The sequence below is a fragment of the Prionailurus bengalensis genome, chromosome D3 (assembly GCF_016509475.1).
Source record: "Prionailurus bengalensis isolate Pbe53 chromosome D3, Fcat_Pben_1.1_paternal_pri, whole genome shotgun sequence".
Lineage (NCBI taxonomy): Eukaryota > Metazoa > Chordata > Mammalia > Carnivora > Felidae > Prionailurus > Prionailurus bengalensis.
In genome coordinates this window covers 23,470,706-23,492,943 of record NC_057356.1, presented here as the reverse complement: position 1 = coordinate 23,492,943, position 22,238 = coordinate 23,470,706, and the positions used below count along the sequence as shown (strand labels likewise).

The 22,238-nt window shown below is 44.0% G+C and overlaps 1 protein-coding gene across 2 annotated transcripts in view; it reads left to right on the top strand.

The window, feature by feature from the left end:
* KREMEN1 (kringle containing transmembrane protein 1) overlaps positions 1 to 22,238 on the top strand; it is a 73,058-nt gene that overhangs the window by 22,461 nt on the left and 28,359 nt on the right. For both annotated transcript variants that reach the window (XM_043558024.1, XM_043558023.1), the window contains exon 3: positions 4,103 to 4,194. In XM_043558024.1, the coding sequence (XP_043413959.1) occupies positions 4,103 to 4,194 (92 nt within the window). The remainder of the gene's footprint in view (positions 1 to 4,102; positions 4,195 to 22,238) is intronic.

Here is a 22,238-nt window from a genome sequence, read left to right as displayed (position 1 = left end):
CACACACACACACACACACACACATGCACACCACAGTCTACTACTCTTTTCAACCTCGGTTGCTTTGATACTGGTTTTCAGAGCTCTGCTTTCCCATCTGATTACTTACAGGTCTCTTGGGAAGGGATTTCTTAGTTGGCCCTACCACCAGTGGACAATACATAGATAGCCAAACTTCTTAAGCTGCTGTGAATGCGGTGGTCAGGCAGAGCACCGTGTGTGGCCCAAACCTCCTTCTGCTTCTGAGCAAAGGAAGCTGTCCTACATTATCCACCCTCTGCCAGCCCAGGATAACCTTGCTCTGGGAACAGCTATAGCCATCAGATCTGTGCTGTTTCCTTCCTTTCCATAGACTAAGGTGTTTCTTTGGTCTTAACCTTCTGTCTGACTCTGGCAGGGTCTCTTCACCTGAGATCCAAGGTGCTTCAAATGTGTACTTGCAGTTTTCTCCAGAGATGATCCATGACTTAGATCAGAATCTGGATCAGATTCTCAAAATTATCAGTGATCCCAAACAAGTTAAAAATCACTGATCTATAGGGACAAGAGTAAAGAAAGCAGAGCCCTATGTGGGGCTCAAACTCACAAACCGTGACATTATGACCTGAGCTGAAGTAGGACGCTTAACCTATTGAGCCACGCAGGCACCCCAAGAGCAAAGAAAGATTCTAAGCACTTTTGGTTACAACTACATTTGAACGATTTATACTCAAGATCCTGATAATGTGACTCATGGTTCAACACTGTGTAGAATTTAGTTATTATTAGGACAGGTGCAAAGGCAGCCTCTTGAGCCATCAGGACAGGGGGAAGTGATCACTGAGTGACTCTTTTAGCCACACACTGTGTCCCTGCTTCGACCAATATGTTGGAATCTCAACCATGGCACTGTCAACCCAGCTCAGCCGACATATTCACACCTGCATTGCATGGGCCACACTGTTTACCTTCTGCTCTCCCTACGTACCTTTGCTAACACTCCAGGACCCTTGTGGATGTCTTGACGTCTGAGGCCTGTCATCCTGGTCATGCCTGTGCCTTCAGGTCTTTCCTTCACCTCTGCTCTAATTTGTACCAACTGGCCATTTCCCTACAGTTGCTGTTGCATTATTTCTTAGTTGTTATTATAAAAATATTAAAAGCTCCCCCTCCCCCCAAAATTCTCAGAACTACAGATACATGTTTAAGTAAAGCCCCTGTTTTACATCTTTCCCCTGAAATCCTCAGCAAGCCCCATCTCCCAGAGGTAACAATCTGTGGTACTTCGCATTTTGCTATCTATTGCATTTTATCATTAAAGTTACATACGCTCACAAGTCATTCTTTTACATTTTATTTTCAAAGTTATACATATTCATTAGAATTTTTGCATAATTAAAAAAATTAACCCACTCCATTTCTGGTTTATTTCCTTCCCTTGTGTTTGCTATTCATAGAAATAGTTGGGTTGGGTTGGGAAGAGTATTTAAGGGAAACCAGTGTTGGGGTTTTGTTGTTGTTGTTTTTACATTGTTACTTATACTCTCCTTCTGAAGTGTCTCTTGGGCTACTGATTTATGCTGTTATTCTGTTGCTTTCTGTCAGTATGTCTTCTCAGAAGAGGTCCTGGGTTTAAGTCTGACTTTAAGGTAAATTTTAAATTTCCAAAAAGGTTTGATTTATATGGAAAAAAAAAAAAAGAGTCTTTTGTCATAGATTAGCACCTGGCCCTACATAGGCTCCCAGAAGTGCACAGTAGTTATCCATTGTGAGAGTAAGGGGGGAACCACCCTCTTCCTGGCCCTGGCCAGCTGCAGCCTCTCCTTTGATTTGATGGAATGTACCAGACCTGAACTACCAGTTTTTACTTCAGAAGAAAGGAAGGCTCTGAAATGTTGATTATCATCACATCGGAGGGTCCAGGGCTTTTGTTTTAGCACTGCAGCGAAGTCCAGGATGAATTTGCTTATTCTTTATTAAGCTATTCTGATGCTTTTCAGAATGGTTTTTGACATTGATAATAAACAGTTGTTTTCAAAGGTCTCTACCAAATAGTACATCAAAGCTGGACACTGAATAGAGGGAGGAAGATGACAGTGAAATACTGTTTAAAGAAGGGCTTTGTACAAGTTCTCCTGCTTTGATTTCTCGGCTGATATCCGACACCATGTTTGTCTTGCGCTCCGGTGCCAGACCCGTCGCAGTTGAGATGTCTGTGAGATGGCGAGTGATGGGAATGCACTTCTCCAGGCTCGACGGCTCTGGATTAGAGGGGAAGCAGAGGGACCGGGAAGAGCAGAGTTGGCGCTGGCACCTGCCCTTGGGCACAGAAAATAAAAGGACCCTTTGTGCTTCAGGGCGGCTTATCTTCTGGACCACACAATAGGCTTATCCCTCTCAGGCCTGATTGGGGTGGCTCCTAAGCTCCTGGCTGCAGGGTCTCTATGCCCATTTCCGGCCTAACTGGAGTGTCAGGTTTCCAGTGTTCTGAGTTGCAAGAAAGGGAGCTCAGAAAGCAGTGGGGAGAAGGCAGGGCTTTTCTGCGTGCCTGGTAACCCTGTCATTTTGGGGTCTGTTTCAGCAGTGTAGCCCATATTGTCAGGGCATCCTTGACTTGAAAAGACCTTCGAGGGCATTTAGAAATGTGAAATAAACCTTTTAAAAATATCACTGCTGTATCAGAAGTTGGTACCAGAATCACAGGATTGCATGTTCCGCCTGATGGCTTAGCTTTGTTCAGAATTTTCTGAGAAGTTAGTATCTTGAGGTAGGAAAAGGACCTGTTTCTATTCAACGTGTGTCGACTAGACTGATCCTGGTGAAAGCTTGTCAGTGGAGTCTGTATTATGTGAATTTTATTTTACTGTTTAAAAAATCACACAATCAGTGTTCATCGTAGAAGAAGTAGGAAAATAAAGAGAATCAGAAAAGAAAAGGGATTAAAATTACTGATAGTCTCATTCTCCAGAGATACTTTCCAGGGTTTGATGTGTATCCTTTCCTGAAGCCATCTTCTCAAATAACGGGGTTGTGTTCCCAATCGTGTTTTAGAACTACCCTTTTAAAAAACCTAACAAGATGTGGATATGTCTTTATATCAATAGATGTGTCTCTACACTGCATTTAAAAAAATAAAAATTTTTTTTAACATATATTTATTTTTGAGACAGAGAGAGACAGAGCATGAATGGGGGAGGAGCAGAGAGAGAGGGAGACACAGAATCCAAGCAGGCTCCAGGCTCCGAGCTATCAACCCAGAGCCTGACGTGGGGCTCGAACTCACGGACCTCGAGATCGTGACCCGAGTTGAAGTCGGACGCTCAACCGACTGAGCCACCCAGGCGCCCCTACACTGCATTTTTAACAGACACTCAGCATTCCCTTATATGGATATAACCTATTTATGTAACCAATCCTTAATAGTTGTTTCTGACTTTTTTTGTATTGTCAAAATGCTGTGGTGAACATCTTTGTAAGTGAAGATTTCCTTAAAATAAAGTACTAAAGGAGAAATTGCCTGGCAAAGGGGCTTTGCATATTTTTAGGGCCTTTGCCTCTAATTACCAAATTGCCATCCTGACCATTTGGGTCTATTCACATTCTTATCCACAGTATTGAGCACACCTGTGCTCTCAGCCATGGGAGTCACCGTGTTCACACTTAAGGTGCCAGTGCTGCTTGGCATGATTTGTTCTGTGGTCAGTGGTCCTGGTTACACTGTCATGAATTTGTGTAAATATGAATCACCTTTGCTCATCACACACACCACCCCCTGCCCCCAAACTCTAAAGTATATGTCAGAGTGCATAAGTTTGTTCTTGTAGTGTTACCATTTTTCTCTTCCTCTTCTTTTTCTTCTTCTTCTTCTTTTTTTAAGTAATCTCTACGTCCAATGTGGGACTCAAACTCATGACCCTGAGATCAAGAGCCCCAAGCTCTACCAACCGAGCCAGCCAGGTGCCCCCCATTTTTCTCTTCTTCATAAGAGGCAGCACTGAGATGCACACCAATGATTAGAAATAACACAGAGGCTGACACGTTCCTTTTTGGTAATACTGAAAAAGCAATGAGCCAGTTGACTTAACACGACAGAAATGTTACTTACATGTTCTTTCCCCAACAGAAACCCAGATGGAGATGTGAGCCCTTGGTGCTACGTGGCAGAGCACGAGGACGGCGTCTACTGGAAGTACTGTGAGATTCCTGCTTGCCAGAGTAAGCCCCTGACACACCAGCCGAGGGTTTCGGGACACTGAGCAGCAAGGGTGCAGAGTGGAAGGTCACTGCCAGAGGACAGGTCATTCAGGCAGGTGGATTTCATGAAGCAGATCAAAGGAGATGCCGTCCTGGGCTGAGGATTTTCACATCTCTTATTGAGGCTTTTCAGAAATTGAATGCCTGCTTCCCTCAGGACCCCATTCCCTTGATGGATAAGCCCACCCAGAATTTCTACTTCTACTTAATTTCCTCATGCTGATTTGTTCACGAATAGAGTTGGCATGAGCTCACTAGCAAGCCAAAGAGGAAAAAAGTACCTTATACTTTTGGGAATAAATTGTCTAGAATGAATGAAGAATCCCTTGATAGGCAGTAAAACTAAGTTATAACATTAGCTATTTGCATTTCACGCACTATCTCCCCTGAAGACTGGTATTCAGTAAGTATTTAATTGATACTCTCCAAAGCCAACATGGTAGTCCCTTTCCTCATGTTAGCATAAAGATGTTCTGTTGTTGTTTATGATAACCCATACCTCATTGCTCTCTACTACTGAGAACCCAGTTTCTTCAGCATTTTACTCCACGGCCTGTTTTCTAGCTGCTTCATGTTTCTATATTCAGTGTTTATTATATGCAAGGTGCAAAGGCAGAAAGATACGCTGACCCTTGGGGAATATGCGATGTGGCAGAGAATCTTAGGAAGATACTTGAAAACAAGGTAGAAAATATTGCAGGAAGGTTTAAAGTACAGAAACCAAAACTACAATGGCATTTTTTTATATGTATATTTTTTTAACATTTATTTATTTTTGAGACAGAGAGAGACAGAGCATGAACGGGGGAGGGGCAGAGAGAGAGGGAGACACAGAATCAGAAGCAGGCTCCAGGCTCCGAGCCATCAGCACAGAGCCCGGCGCGGGGCTCGAACTCACAGACCGCGAGATCGTGACCTGAGCCGAAGTCGGAGGCTTAACCAACTGAGCCACCCAGGCGCCCCTACAATGGTGCTTTAAGGAGCTTCCTAATGTAGTGTTCTTGACAACTTTTTAAATAAGCCAACGAGGCAGGTTTTCTCAGTTCCTAGAGCTGAGGGAAAGGACAGCTTATTCATAATCATTCTACCCGGTTGTCTTTTCCATATTATTTACCCTCACTCCTGGCCCTGCCACCTTCCTCGCTCGTCAGGTCAGGAGGCTATGTGTGTACAGTGACATGGAGGTTCACGTGGGACCTGGGACCTCTCACTCACGCCCACCACACCAGTCTGAATTCTGTTGCCTCACAGGGCAGGGGCATCCCCTGAACCAGCGCTGCAGGCCCCAGCTCTCAACTTCTAAAAGTTAAACTTCCCAATGGCACCACTGCCTGGCAGTGAGGCCCTGGCCTCCCTATCCTTCCAACCCAAGTATGCCTTGATTCAGTCCCAAAATCGAGAAAACAGTAAAGACCAGCAGAATGGGCTTTTGCTCAGTCTGTTTAATCAAATTTTTAAAATGAAAAACATCTCATTTGGCTCTAGTTATGTAAAGAAGAAAGGGGCAGGGGGAGAGGAAAGCAGATTTTCCTCGGTCCATTTGTTCTACACAAAGATAGTCTTTTAGTACCAGCCTATGTCATTCTCTCAGGAATGGCGAAGAGGGGATTTCAATCTGGCTGCTTTTATTTGGAAAGATAATCCTCAACTCGCATTTATAAAATATAGTTTGGGCCAACGGGAACCGACTCATGCGGTCACTGAAACTAAGTTTCAGAAGAGAGAATCACCGGAAAATGAAACAACCCGTCTAGTACCCCTCTAATTCCTAATATTTGCTGGATATGCCTCACTGTTCCAAAAAAGGAAAATCAAATATAATTTCCTTTCCTTATGGTCCTTTGGTAGCCCTGTCAAAGTTTCTAAAGTTGGCCTTGAAATGGTCTGGGCAGGGAGACATACAAAAGTTGGGAATGAGAGCTGGGGAGTACCTGGTTTGGGAGGTGGTGGGGGAGGGAACAGTGTCTGGCTTTGGTTCTTTGGAAAACCCTTCCATTCACCCTGTGGGCACCAGGGCTCCCCCATCTAGCTAAGCCTCAGACCTTGGACCTGGCAGAACATTATGCTTCGAATGTGTCTGATTCGACTTCTGGGCTGTTTGAAGCAAGAAACCTTGGTAATTGCCTACTGGACTCAACGGAGATACAGCCCGCCTATTTTAGGCCAGTTTTGCCCTATTTCTGGATGTGGAGTCATAATTTTCATGAATAACACTAACCCTCTGTGTGAAGCCCACTATTCACGATTAGCGTCGAACTTGTCATACAGGAAAAGGCCTGTGACATGATCAGATTCCTGGAAAGTTCATATCTGAATATAACAGACCCAGCAGGAGCTGGGGGAGTGGATGTTTAGGGACAAAGCAGAATGTGGTTGAATGGCGGGCCATTGTGTGGAGACCGGAATTCTGCCCGTCAGTGTGTTACGGACAGAGCTAAGAAAGCAGGGAGGCAGAGATGAAGTATGATTCAAACAGGGGGCAAAGAGAAGCGTGAACTGTGTTTTTGACCTAAGGAGACTGGATCAGAATTTACCCCTTAAAAGGCGAACAACTCTGAGGTAATTGGATTTACTCTTCAAAGCACATCTACTGGTATGTTTCTCAGAAACCCCGAGTTCCTATTGCAGACAGAACAAATATAGATCGGCAAATTTCAACATCATCAAGGTTACCATCCCTCTAGATCCCATCCTCTCCAGCTCTGAGTGCTGTTGGTTTGGCTGTTGAGGGGGAAACCATTTGGCTTAATACCTGTTCTTTGCATATCTCTCTTTTGTTAAACCATCCTCCTCACCATTCTAATTCCCACTGATTTCATTGCTTCTGAGGGACACACTTGAATGGACCTCAGCATGGCTTCTGATTTGTTCTATCTTACCTTTAGGTTCTTTATAAAAGTTTGGTATAGTTTTGTAAAAGTTATCTAGTTCTGAGGTGGAGGGAAATCTACAAATGGCATATAAAGGCAAATTTCCTTCACAAAGCTGATTTGGGCTTTGAGAAACAACAGACATGATAAATTTACCTTCTCATCTCTGAGAGCTATTATTTGTTTGATAAAGCCCTCACCTGACATTTACAAACTCAACTATAAATATTCATCTCTAAAATAGGGAAGTTTGAACACAGACTATTAGATTATATTAAAGAATCACTGTTAATTTTATTGGGTACAATACTGGCATGGTGGAGATATATATATAAATAATCTTTGAAGTCATTTTAATTATGGATACATACTAAAATATTTGTGTTTGAGGGGCACCTGGGTGGCTCAGTCGGTTAAGCATCTGACTTTGGCTCACGTCGTGATCTCACAGTTTGTGAGTTCGAGTCCCATGTCGGGTTCTGTGCTGACAGCTCAGAGCCTGGAGCCTGCTTCAGATTCTGTGTCTCCCTCTCTCTCTGACCCTCCCCTGCTCATGTTCTGTCTCTCTCCTTCAAAAATAAATAAACATTAAAAAAATTTTTTTTAATATTTGTGGTTGAAATGATAATGTATCTGGAATTTATTTTTAAATGATTTAGGGGTGCCTAGGTGGCTCAGTCGGTTGAGCGTCTGACTTCGGCTTGGGTCATGATCTCGCGGTCTGTGAGTTTGAACCCCGCATCTGGCTCTGTGCTGACAGCTCAGAGCCTGGAACCTGACTCAGATTCTGTGTCTCCCTCTCTCTCTGCCCCTCCCCTGCTCATGCTGTGTCTCTCTCTCTCTCTCTCTCTCTCTCTCTCTCTCTCTGTTAAAAATAAATAAACATTAAAAAAAATTTTTTTTAATGATCTAGCTTCCCAAAGAATAAATAGGTCAGATGAGGGGAATAGATGAAACTAGAATGATTTTTTTAAAAGTGGATATTTGTTGATGCTGGATGACAATGGGCTTGTTAGTCTTTCCTGCTTTTGTGTATGTTTGAAAGTTTCATAAATCCTATTATCATATCTTAAAATTTTATAGTATTTTTTAAATGTTTATTTATTTGTTTTGAGAGAGAGAGAGAGAGAGCAGGGGAGGGACAGAGAGAGAAGGAGAGAAAGAATTTCAAGCAGATTCCATGTTGAACGTGGAGCTCGATGTGGGACTCTATCTCATGACCATGAGATCATGACCTGAGCCAAAATCAAGAGTCGGATGTTTAACCAATTGAGCCACCTAGGTGTCCCAATTTTAGAATATTTTTTAAAGTATTTAAAAGTAAATATATAAATACAACATTCAAAGTATCTGGGTTCAAATGTGTAACATAATTAACCCAATTAACCTAAATTGTAATACTTTTGCACATAGCTCACAGGTATCTGAGTTAGTTACTAAAGTTAGTGATTAAAGTTTTAGTTATTGGGGCGCCTGGGTGGCTCAGTCGGTTGGGCGTCTGACTTCGGCTCAGGTCACGATCTCTCGGTCCGTGGGTTCGAGCCCCACGTCAGGCTCTGGGCTGATGGCTCGGAGCCTGGAGCCTGTTTCCGATTCTGTGTCTCCCTCTCTCTCTGCCCCTCCCCCGTTCATGCTCTGTCTCTATCTGTCTCAAAAATAAAAAAAATAAAAAAAATAAAGTTTTAGCTATTAAACTTATTAAGGGGCACTGGCAGGCTCAGTTGGTAGAGTGTGTGATTCTTGAGCCCCACGTTGGATGTAGAGATTACTTAAAATAAAATCTTAACAAACAAACAAACTTATTGGGGCATCTGGGTGGCTCAGTCGGTTAAGTGTCCAACTTTGGCTTGGGTCATGATCTCACAGCTCGTGAGTTCCAGCCCTGCATCAGGCTCTGTGCTGACAGCTCTGAGCCTGGAGCCTGCTTTGGATTCTGTGTCTCCCTCTCTTTCTGTCCCTCTACCCCTCTCAAAAATAAATAAATATTTTAAAAAATCACTAGCTGTGACAAATGACATTTTTTAAGTTCTGACCATATGCAGTACCTCGCACGGCACAGGGAACACAAGGATAGCATGGTCTGCAGCCTTTGGGGAGTCCCAAGTCTAGGGCCAAGGATAGACACATAAACAGATAAGCATATGCAACATACTGTGTAATAAATGAGATGAGCAGAAGGTTGGGAACAGTGTAGGAGGTACATCTTCCCTGGCATGGTGGGAGGCAGGGGCTACTCTTTATCAAAGAGAGCGTCTGGAAGAGGTGGGATCTTGGCACATGGCTTCTCCAACTGTAAGTTTCCTTATGAAAATGTAGTAGTAGTACAATCACAGGGTTCTTATTAAAGTGCGGATTCTGAGTCAGTAGGTCTGGGACAGGCTAGAGACTCTGCAGTTCTAACCAGTCCCTGGGATGCAGAGCTGTAGGACTACACTTGAAGTAGCCAGGTACTAGATGTTAGGGTTGGTGGAGTAGGGAGGGTATTGGGGGAACAGTTTGCACGCACACATTGGTGAATTCCTAGGCAATGTCAGTGTTGCTGAGATAGAAATTTTATTTATTTTTTAAGTTTATTTATTTTGAGAGAGAGAGAAAGAGAGAGAGAGAGAGAGAGAGAGAGAGAGCAGAGGAGGAGCAGAGAGAAAGGGAGAGAGAGAGAATCCCAAGCAGGCTTAGCACCACCAGCACAGAGCCCCATGTGGGGGCTGAAACTCACAAACTGCAAGATCACGACCTCAGCCGAATCAAGACTCAGATGCTTAACTGACTAAGCAACCCAGGCATCCCAAGATAGAAATTTTATAGAAGGAAGGGCAAGAGATGAGGTCTGAGAAGAATTAGGTGGGGTCAGATAATGGACAGTCTTGTGGTCTGGGTACAGAGCTTGGACTTGACCCAGGAAGATGGTGATGAGGTTGAAGAGTGTGGAGTGTCAGAAAGAGATGTTTTGCCATAGCTTCTCAAGCTTCCATGTTAGGGATTTGGGACGAAATTTCTCCCTGTTAATCTGTGAGAAGTTCTCCAGAGATTGCATCCTTCATACAAAGGAGCCCCCAGAGGGTGTCAGCCGTAGCACCTCTGCAAAATGGGGCCTTTGCTGACTTCACTGGCTCAAGTGCCTTTTAATTAAATGCCACCTTGACCTTGTTAAAACAGATTTGTTGTTCCCTACAAAAATGCTTCCAACTGTGACCCCTAAAAAGAGTTTTTAAAGCTATGTTCAGAGCTTGCGTAAAAAAGCCAAGGGCACTTTGGCAGTGGTTGTCAAGGCAGTGTCTCAATTACAGAAAATGTTTTGTCTCTGTTAGCAGTTTTTTCATTTTAATGTCAGCACTGATATTTAGCATGTTTTAGCTTTTATTTCAGCTGTTATTGAGTACTTGCTATGTATGAAACACGTATATTCACATTGCCTCACTTAACCTTTGCCAGAAATGCTGTGAAGCAGGTGGTTTGTCCACTCCCCACCCACCATTGTTTAGATGAGACAATGAGGCTGGAGTAGTGAAGTGATCTGATGAGGATTACACCCTGAGCCAAATCGGATTTGAATCTAGGGCTCCTAATGGCAAACCCAGTGCCCTTTCCTTCCAGTACTTGAGAACAGCCCCATTTCCTTTATTTCCTTGAAAATGGGGGCCCTGGGATGGATCCAGGCTACTGTTGAGGTCATTCTTGAGAATTTTCTTGGCGGATTGTTTGGGAATTAGAGTTTGAAATTCTGATAGTATGCCGAATTATTAAGATTGCCTTTTTGACATTGTGGAAACCGAAGGATTAACCCAGTGGCGACAGAGGGTCTGCAGTTCAAGCTGTTAACTCTAAGTCAGTCTCTTGTCTTCTTTGAGTTTGGGAAACCCCAAGCCCCAGGAGGACCGCAGGCGGTGATGGTATCCAGGAAGCATTTGTGCACAGCAGAACCACTCTGTAGGATGTTGGGCCGTCTCTGCGGGTGTTCCCAGCCCAGCTGTTCTCAGCTGGGAAGGGGGTCCCCAGAGTTGGGCCCTTTGCATGAAGCACTGCACCAGGTGCCTTGTCCAGGCCTAGGGGTCTCTCCCAGCACTGTGCCCTCATTGCATGGGCTGAAGTTCACCTCCGAAAAGACACATCTGTGTGCATCATTAACACTTCCCAGCTAAAACAAAACCCCAAATTTTAGCTGATAGCCAAAGCAATATTGAAATGACTATTAATAATATAAATTATGCAGACCAATATTTTTTTCACTTCTCTCCGGCCATTACAATTACTTAACGTCTTTGTTTCACTGAGTCCTTTTAGATTCACATTACATTAGCATATGTCAGACTCCTGCTTCATACTATTCATTTTTGCTTTATGGGAGAAGTTTTGTTTTCCCAGCTAGGCTAAGCTGTTCAAAGATAGGAGCAGGGGTAGCTCTGGAACTTCTGTGAAGGAGAGACGAAAGATGGAAAGGTCTGACTTGAGATGAAGCTGCATTTGTGTAGCAGGTGCTCTCTTTTGACATGGATGGGATGTTAATTACAGAGGGTGCTGATGGAATCCTTCCCTCTCAAGCCGTATATTTAAACAATCTTCTGCAACACCTAGCACAGTGGAGACCATAGCACATGCTCATTAAATATTCTTGATGATGTGATATCATGTCTCTTCCAGTAAGAAAGACAACACAAGTTAATGGAAAGAATGTGGACGTCAGAGTCACACTGGCTTAGATTTGAATCTTAATCATTCAATGGCTTTTGGCAAAATGACTCTCCTCTGAGCCTCAGTCTCCTCCTTTGTCCCTTCTTGGGTTCTTTTGAAGATTCAGTAGGTAAAGTGCACAAAACCCCAAGTCCAGGGCCCAGCACCTGGTGGGCATGGAAGTCCTAGCAGGTACTATGGTGGCCTGGGCTTTCCTCAGGGAATGGACTGCTGTTGGCATATTCCCCGTCATGCAATTCCTAAATAGGTTATTCCTAACCTGTGTGTTATTTCTGTCCATTCCTTTTTTATCTGACTAGCCATGGGGCTCGGTAGCGTGCCTCAGCTGCTGGGGCGGCCACTCCCCTGGGGCCTGATATGGCATTGCAGTCAGGGAACACAAGAGGCCCTGCATTTGTTCTCACAGTACAGTTTTATGGTTTCAGATCTGGTGGATACTCGATTGTTCTTTGTTTTTGGCAGTAGATATTATTTAATTTTCCATGAGGAAACTTTCTGAACTAAATGGACATTTTCCTCAATGACAGATATATACTGTATTTCCAAAATGTTCTAAAGCACAGTTGGGTAAGTCATACTAATAACTTAAAAAGGGAAAATCATTCAGATCAAAAGGGTCATTTTACTGAAAACCTTTACAGTTGCACTGGCCTGTAAGGAATATACATAAACATAAGAAAGAGTCCCTACTGTCAATTTTATGATATAATTAGGAATCTGAGTTATAAACATGGGAAGAAATTGGAGGCCAGCCCACCAGTTACATAAATAAGATTGAATTAGGAGGTGGAGCACAGTGACTTTTTGTAGATGAGAGGGCTGTCAGTAGGGTGGGGAGATTGGAGGCATCATTACAGAGAAAGGCAGATGGGGCTAGATGAGTCAGGGCACACCAGGTCATGGAACAGCCTGTCAGGGACTTGGAGGAAGGACCCAGGATTGTTGTACGTGTGGACTGGGGAACCTGCTGCCGAAGTAGAGGAGTGGACAGGGAGGGACCAGGTGGGGCCTTGAAACCTCAAAAGCCAGAGTTGGTTAGATGGGGACTGAAACACTGAAAGCCCTAGTTTAAGAAGATGAGCCCAGTGTCCATTTACAGGATGGATCCGAGGAAGGAAGTCTGGGGAGGAGAGGATGGATGTAGATTTCTAAATCCAGGGCATCAGGGTCTGGGCTGTGATGGCAATAGTGAGATAAGACAGGAAGGGTTAAATCTAAGATACATTTAAGAAGAAGACAGAAGTTGATGACAAGTAGAATATATAAGGGATGGAACAGCAGGAAGAGTAAAAGATGCCTCTGTGGTTCCTTGCCTGGGATATTTGTGGTGTCCCTGAGAAACAAAAGTTCAAGTCAACAAACTGAGCTCTTCTTCCCAGAGACACAGCTGTATCATTCCTCCTGAACTTGGACTGACCTTTTGTCGAGTAAGGTGTTTCAGCTGTCTGTTACTGTGCAACAGTACAGTTTGGGGTGCCAAACCCTTGTGACCTAAGATAACAACAGCTTATCATTTCTCCTGCTCGTGTGGGTTGACTAAATTTCAGCTGGGTGGTTCTTTTGCCACTCTCATCTGGGCTTAGTCTGGTGGCTGCATTCTCCCAGGGGCTCTGCTGGGGCTAGAACATCCAAGATGACTACAGGCTTCTACCTGGATGACCACTTTTTCCAACAGCGTACTCAGACCTCTCACATGGTGGCTGGTTTTCAAGAGAGACAAAGTAGAAACTGCCAGTCTTCTTAAGGCATGAACTCAGAAGTCCACCACATTCTGTTGATCAAAGCAAGTCACAAAGCCAGCCCGGATTCAAAAGCAAAGGAAATTGATGCCAACTCTTAAAGTAGGGAGCAACCCGCATGTATGGGGAGAGGCAAGATCATTACATCTTCTTTTGAAAACTGTCTACCACATTAGATCACCAGAAATTCAGTTTCAGAGAAGGAACTCTCACCAGAAGAGAACTACCACTGTGATTCATCAGGGCCATGTGGGGGTCAGGAGCCTTAGGAACTCTTACTACCTTCCTCTAAAGGTAAAATTTCATAGGGGAAGAAAAGTCTGTGTTTACTTACATTTACATCAGGTCACAGTCCGGGTGACCTGATAGGAGACTCAGAGACATGAGTAGTGCCACTTCCAGAATCAGTATGACTGACAAAGGATAGCTAATGTTTAGAAATAAAGTTAAATAAGTACAGTAGAGCCATACTGGCATAGGACTTGGACCAAGATGGCAGCTGCCAGATCTGGAACAGCAGTTGTAGATAGACAGGATGGGGAGCAGTGCACTTGTGGTCATGGTTCATGGTTGAGAGAGTGGATGAGTCTACACCTAACCCATCAACTCTCAGAAGGATGTATTTGGAATGATTGGTCTTCAAATAGGACACCAATGGCATCATCTCATGTGAACTTAGTTCTTGTTCCCATTAAGGGAAGAAATCAACTACTGAGACACCAATGTGAGGTCCCAGGGGCGGAAGATGGTCTCAACATAAGGTGAAATGACTTAAAATAAGCAGAGTCACCACATTTCATTTCTTCATTTCTGAAGAAGCAGATTTCACTTATAAGACAAAGTAAAAGGAGCCAAGGAAGTTTTCCAAAATGCCAGATAAGAACTTTGCTTCTGGTTTCTTTCTTTTTTTTTTTTAACATTTATTTATTTTTGAGACAGAGAGAGACAGAGCATGAACAGGGGAGGAGCAGAGAGAGAGGGAGACACAGAATCTGAAACAGGCTCCAGGCTCTGAGCTGTCAGCACAGAGCCCAACGCAGGGCTCGAACTCACGGACCGTGAGACCATGACCTGAGCCGAAGTCGGACGCTTAACCAACTGAGCCACCCAGGTGCCTCTGCTTCTGGTTTCTTAAACAAATATCCCAGATCTGGTTAGAGCACTGGGATAGAAAACACAGTTGCAGTCAGGACTTCTTATATAAATTGCCATCTGAAGATATGTATTCACACTGAGCTTTTGCCATAATGGGCATGCTTTCTATCTTTGTCAGGAATTGATTGCCAGGAATAGAACTCAAGCTAACTTGAGCAAAAAGGATTTATTGGAAGGACATTGGGAATATAGTACAGAACGCCTATTCCTGTGTCCCAAGAACCTGGGAGGAAAGTACCCACTCTTGCCATCTCTCTCTGGAGCCCCATGGTCTCCCACCTCTGCCTCTCTCTTTCAGGATGGTATCCATTCTTCTTCCTCTTTGTGGACCAGAAGAATCAGCTCACTCCTTGACTCAGGTGGCCCAAAGATGGCTGGTTGTCTTAATCCCCACTTACAGAACCCTACAAGTCTAGTCCTCACAATTCACGAACTGAAATCCCAATTCCAGCTTTCTGGGAGAAAGAATCTGATGGGACCTATGGGAGTCAGTCAGAGGATGGAGTCTTTTGGCCTGTTCCCAACCAGCAGCAGAGGAGGGATAGGAGCAGCTCCTCTGAGAAGGTGCCATGGGCAATAGGTGGCCCTTAGAAAACGGTTGTCAGCCATGGAGGCCCCTATGGAGGTATACGTAGCACCTTCACAATGAGGCCACAGTTATATCCAAATGTAATGGGTGGTTAGTCAGCCTGCCTGGCTGTTTCCCAATGGTTCCTTGTGATAGTAAAAGAACAATAGTTCCTGGATTAATCTGAATAGAGAACCATCTCCTCTCAGCCACCTCTAAAACTTTTATCTTTGTCAAGACCTCTGAACATCTGAAGAGAATGTTGCTAATTAACTGTCATGTGTTTTAAAGCACTGACTATGATAAACAAGGGGTCTGTTTGTATTTTAAGATGATTTTTTTTTTTAAATTGAAAGTGATGAAGTTGCTTTGGTAAGACGAAAAATGCATGACCAAGCCACAGGACTTTAAAGTGGTCTTGAAAGTAAAAAGGAATTTGAGAACAAATATCCTTTTTCAAATTGACTTTTCCTCCCTGCTTCTGGGAAGAGCTAAGGGCGGGACACGGTCTGGAAATGCACTCAGTTGGCCAGTAATGCTTTTGAAGACTACATGACGTGTCTTCTCCGGCGAGACTTGGAGCCACACTTTCCAGCGCGAGTCAGAGGGCAGTGGCACCCCTCAGAGGCTGGCCACTGTCTCAGAGGCTGGCCTCGTGGCACACAGAGTGTTGAGGGACTAGTGTGTTTGAGAAGTCAGTCTTTAATCTTACTTCCATTCAGTTCGCCAGACTGGCCCTATGAGAAAAGGGAACAAAACCACAAAGTGAGAATCTGCCACCCTCGAGCTTACTTGTGATCTCCAGTTCCATCTTCTGGGCCCCCATGGAAGGCCCTTAACCTTGCTGGACGGTGGTTTCTTCTTTGTCACATAGAATAACCTCATGCATGCTGCCTTCCTCAAAGGGCTTTGATTTCCATGTGAGATGCTTATGTGGAAGTCTACTGTGTGCTCACCAGATGTAAGAGATCGATGTTTTAATATCTGGAATTAAACCCATTTTTTTGAGGTGGCTGCCTTTGATTTTGCCTTTTAACTCAATGAATGCTATTTTCGTTTTCTATTACTGAGCAAGTTGTTTCTGTTTGTGTGGTGAATGATGAAAGCCCTATTATATATACAGCTGGCCCTTGAACAATGCAGGGGTTAAGGGCCCTGACAACATCACACATAACTTTTGACTCTCAAAAACTTAACTACTCATAGCCTGCTGTTGACTAGAAGCCTTACCGATAATATAAACAGTGAATTAACACATACTTTGCATGTTATATTTCTTATATGCTGTATTCTTACAATAGAAGCAGCTAGAGAAAAGAAAATGTTATTAAGAAAATCATAAGGAAGAGCAAATAACATTTCTAGTCCTGTCCTGTCCAAAATCCACATAAAGTAGACACGTGCAGTTCAAACCCTTGTTGTTCGAGGGTCAACTGTAATGGTAATGAACACTGTTTATTCCGCACACATCATCCTGTCAGGCCTTGTGGTGCTTACTTTATTTACATTATCTCATTTTAATTCTCAGAAGAACCCTTTGAGGCCATATTGCTTCTCATTCCACTGTGGATGAAACTGGGGCCAGAACTCACCCTGGGGTCTGTCCGACTCCAGAGCTCCCATTTGTGATTGCTACAGAATGCTCACTGCTCCCGAACAGATGGCAGTAGCGACAGTGTCCTTCAGAATACTGCCTCAGACCGGGACGTGAGCACACAAAAGCAACTCCCGAGCTACGGGATGGATGCCAGAAAGTGAGGATCCTAGAGTCCCTCCCTCTTTTGGAAACCACTTATTCTTATTTTTCACACAAATCTAATAAGCTCGATGGTATTATTGTAAGCCCAAGAAGCAGCAGATTAAGAAGAGGGTACACAGAGACAGTAGCACAGAGTAGATGCTCTCTGAGACTCCTTCCAGTTCCGACGTTTTGAGGGTTCAGCAGCCCAGGCTGGTAACCAAGGGGACAGACTTAACTATTGAAGTCAGACACAAGAATGTAAAAAAGCACACCAGGCTGGGGCCATTTGGTGAAGCACATTTGATGACCTCAAGCCACCAAGAGAAATTTAAAGTAGGTTAAACAGAGTTAAGTTGGTTGTTTTTTTTAAATTTTTTAATGTTAATTTTTGAGAGAGAAAGAGAGAGTATGAGTGGGAGAGGGCAGAGAGAGAGGGAGACACGGAATCTGAAACAGGCTCCAGGGTCTGAGCTGTCAGCACAGAGCTCGACATGGGGCTCGAACTCAGAAACGGAGAGATCACGACCACTTAACTGACTGAGCCACCCCGGCACCCCAAGTTTTTTTTTTTCTTTCAGAGAGAGAGCAAGAGCAAACAGGGAAGGGGCAAAGAGAGAGGGAGAGAGATTCTTAAGCAGACTCCATGCCCAGCAAAGAACCCAACACAGGGCTCAATGTCAGGACTGTGAGATCATGACCTCAGCCGAAATCAAGAGCTGGATGCTCAACTGACTGAGCCACCCAGGGACCCCCTGAGTTAAGTTTTTAAAAAGAAATAGCTAATGCATCTTAGAAAGGTTCTTTCCAGATAAAGGATAAAACTTTCCAGATAAAACTTTTTTCAGATAAAACTTTTCCTGATAAAGGATAAAACTTTAAGTTTTCGAGTTAACCTTTATGGAAACTCCGTTATCTTGAATGGTGTTTTCTTTTTTCTTTTCTGTTTTGAGAGAGAGAGAGAGAGAGTGAGAGTGAGCAGGGGAGAGTCAGAGAGAGAATCTTACGCAGGCGCCGTGCCCAGTGCGGAGACCGACATGGGGCTCGATCTCATGACTGTGAGATCATGACCTGAGCTGAAATCAAGAGTCAGACACTTAACCAACTAAGCCATGTGCCCCTTGAACAGTGTTTCTAATAGCCAAAGAGGACAGTGTGTGGGGTGCCTGGGTGGCTCAGTCAGTTAAGCATCTGACACTTGATCTCAGCTCAGGTCTTGATCTCAGGGTTGTGGTTCACGTTCTGCATTGGGCTCTGTGCTGGGCGGGAAGCCTACTTAAAATTTAAAAACTAAAAAAAAAAGAAAAACAAGAGGGCAGTGTGCAGGCAGGAGTCAGAACCAGTGGTCACTAGCTTTAAGTGGATGTTGTTATGCAGGTGGGCTCTACTTTTCACTTCCACCCTACTCTCTTCTTTCACTGCTGCCTGAGAAATACCTTTACCCACTCACTCCATGGTTCTGGGTGGCTGGTGCAGAACATGCTTGTGCATCCAGTGTGCAGTTTAAATTTTTTTTTTTACGTTTATTTATTTTCAAGAGACAGAGCGCAAGAGGGGGAGGGGCAGAGAGAGAAGGAGACACGGAATCCAAAGCAGGCTCCAAGGTCTGAGCGGTCAGCACAGGGCCCGACGCAGGGCTCGAACTCACAAACCGAGAGATCATGACCTGAGCTGAAGTCAGACGCTTAACTGACTGAGCCACCCAGGCGCCCCCCAGCGTGCAGTTTTAGAGCACGGCTCCGTGAATACAGAGCCCTGGGAATACAATGGTGTGTGGAAGATACAGTTCTACCCTTAAGTCATTCATGGTTAATTGGGGAGAGAGACACATGAACAAGTGTTTAGAATCAAGCGCAGCTCAGGCTGCTACAGGACTACACAGCAGGAGCATATAATCTTCTTCGTAGGGTAGAGGGCGCCTTCCCTGGAGGAAGCAGTGCTCAGGCTGCAATGTTAAGCAGGAGAGAGTATTCCAAGCAAAGGAAAGGGCATGTACAAAAGTCCAGAGGCCAGAAAGCAACGTGCAGTGGGGAACCTTGCACATACACTGTCATTTAATTTGTCCTTCATCTAGAACCCGAGCTGAGGGAAAGGGGAGAGGGGAAGGGGAGAAAGCAGCACATGTCAGGCAGGGCCTTGTGTACCATGTGAGAGAGTTTGGACTTGATCCTGAGGGGCTTTGAGGGTTTTCGGCAGGGCCCCTGCATACCTCTCCAGCTCCTACTGTTTTTCCCTCTCTCTGTCATGGGTCACCCTCACTTCTTTTTGTTCCTGCAGAGGACAGCATCGTTCTTGCCTCAAAAGCCTTTGTCCTTACCCTTCCTTATGCCTGCCACGTGTGGTAAAGACTATTCTGGTTGCAGTGTACTAACCATTTTAGGGTGCGCCTAGAAGCAAGGAGGTAGAAGAGGGGGCTAATGCAGTGGTCTAAGTGGGAGGAGATGGTGGCTTAACCTGAGGAAGTGGCAGCATGGAGATAGACATGGACAGATGTCTGCGGTATGCAAGGAGATGGAATTGATGGTAATTGGCAAGTGATTGACTTGGGCATGACAAGCGTGATACCTTAGGCCATGGAGATTCAGGTGGATGGAGCTACGGCGTGGTATGGTCTGACTTCCAGAGATCCACCACCCCACCCCACTGGAACAGGAACTGCCTGGATTTGCTCATCAAACTGTGAGCGAAGCTTATAAGTTCCAGCTGCATTAATGCAATTGTTACGTCTAGCCTTGTTTACGTCTAATCTTAACATTTATGATTATATGCCTTGGGCTCTCTATAAGCTAATACATAATAACGTGCTTACTTATGAGCATAACAGAATAAATGAGACAAAAATCAGAATAAATGACCAGGATGATGATGATCAAGTAGTTCTTATTAAGAGCCATTAAATACATGGCTCGGGTTTCCATACACAAAGTCCCTTTAACAAACTCGGCTTATAGGTTACGCCCCCGCCTAGAGACACTTAACTCACTGCATTTGTTTAACCTCTAAAAATCCCAGCCATTCCCAGGCCAGGCTCTCACTGAACACCGGACTCCTACCGCCTAGAGCTTTTCTGTTTACATTCGCCACTATAGAGATTTGGTTTGTTTCCAAAAGATGCATTTTAACATTTGTGTGGTGAGCCACATTTGTTATATTTGAACCATGTGTGACGCAAGGGAGAAGGGTAACCACTTGGCTAGAAGGGGAAGGGTGACTCTTTTGGTTAGCAGTGGTACTTCCTGCCAATTTAACAGGAACTGGTTAGATGTTGATGGTGGCAGAAATTTAGAAGTGTGTGTATGTACATACATACAGAATCACGCATATATTTTTATATGCCAACAGGCTAATGTGGATGTAAACCTTGTTAAACTGGACCATGCTGTTTTCTAGTCTTTTTAAAAAAAATATTTTTAATTTCTTGTTTAAGTTTATTTATTTTTATGAGAGAGAGCACAAGCAAGGGAGGGGCAGAGAGAGAAGTGGGGACAGAGGATCTGAAGCAGGCTGTATGCTGACAGCAGGGAGTCTGATGCGGGGCTTGAACTCACAAACCGTGAGATCATGACCTGAGTTGAAGTCAGACACTCTATCAACTGAGCCACCAAGTTCCCCTTAAAAGGTTTTGTTTTTAAGTAATCTCTACACCCAGCATGGGACTCAAACCCACAACCCTGAGATTAAGAGTCACACACTCCACTGATTGAGCCAGCTAGATGCCCCTTTTTTCTAGTCTTAAATATAAAGGAAAAACACTTTCTAGGAGTCTGTTTGGCCCACTTTGGAATTAGATAATATATCTAGGTCTTAACTGACCTAGAAGTGCTTCTAGGACGAGGCCTCATTCATGTCTTATTATGTCTTCAGTTATATAGACTGTGAGGAGCCAAACAGCAAAAATAGGGGAAGGGCTTCATCTGATAGTGGAGTGATTCATAAGTTAATAACACAGATGGAAAACTAAGACCCAGAGAGGCTGATTTGTCCATGGCCCACAATAAATTCCTTCCTTCCTTCAACAAACATATATTTAGTATGTATTATATAGGTGTATTAGTTATCTATTGCTGTATAACAAACTACCCTAGAACTTAGTTACTTAAAATGACACACATTTATTGTCTTACTTTCTATGGGTCAGGAAATCTGGACATGGTTTAGCTGGGTCCTCTGCTTCTAGGTTTCTTACCAGGCTGCAATCGTGGTGTCTTCTGGGACTGGGGTCTCATATGAAGGCTCCACTGGAGAAGAACCTCCTTCAAGTACACATAGTTGTTGGTAGGATTCAGTAACTGCAAAAACTGAAAGTCTTGGTTTCTTGCTGGCTATTGGTTAAGGGCCACCCTCAGTTCCCTGACACATGGCTTCTCTGACATAGCATATTGTTTTATTAAAGTATATAAGCCAAGAAGGCAATAGATAGAGTCTACTAGGAAGACAGAAGTCACAGGCTCTTATAACCTAATCACAGAAATGGAATCCCATCAACTTTATCACATTCTGTTGGTCAAAAGCAGTGATGCAGCCCACACTCAAGAAGAGGGGATTCCACAATGGCATGAACACCAGGAGATGGGGATCATTGAGTGCCATCTTTGAAAGCTGTCTACCACAGTTGATACATATATTCAGGTTTCTTTATTCTCAGATACAGCTTTTTCTACTAGACAAAACCATCCGATTACATGATTGTGAAACACTAGTATGTTCACTGTGGTAAGCTGAATAATGACCCCCCCAAAATGTCTATCCTGTAATCTCTGGAATCTTTTAATATGTTACCTTGCATGACATAAAAGATTTTGCAGATGTACTTAAGTTGAGGATTTTTAGACGGGAAGATTATCCAGGTGGGCCCAATGTCATCATGGAGGTTCTTATAACAGAGAGGCAGAAGATCGGAGTCAGAGAAGGTGATGTGATGCTGGAAGCAGAGGGAGGGAAGGAGATATGATGGAGGCAGAGTTTGGAATGGTGTGGCCACAAGCCAAGGATTAGGGGCAGCTTCCAGGAGATGGAAAAGGCAGGGAACAGATACCCACTGTGCCTCCAAAAGGAACAAGTCCCTGCTGACCCCTTGATTTCAGTCCTGTAAGATCCATTTAGTACTTCTGACCTCCTGAACTGTAAGATAATGAATTTATGCTGTGTTAAGCCAATAGGTTTGTAGTGATTTGTTCAAGCAGCTATAGGAAACGAATACACTCACTGAAGGCACTTTGGGAAGCCCACTTATGGAGCTCTCTAAG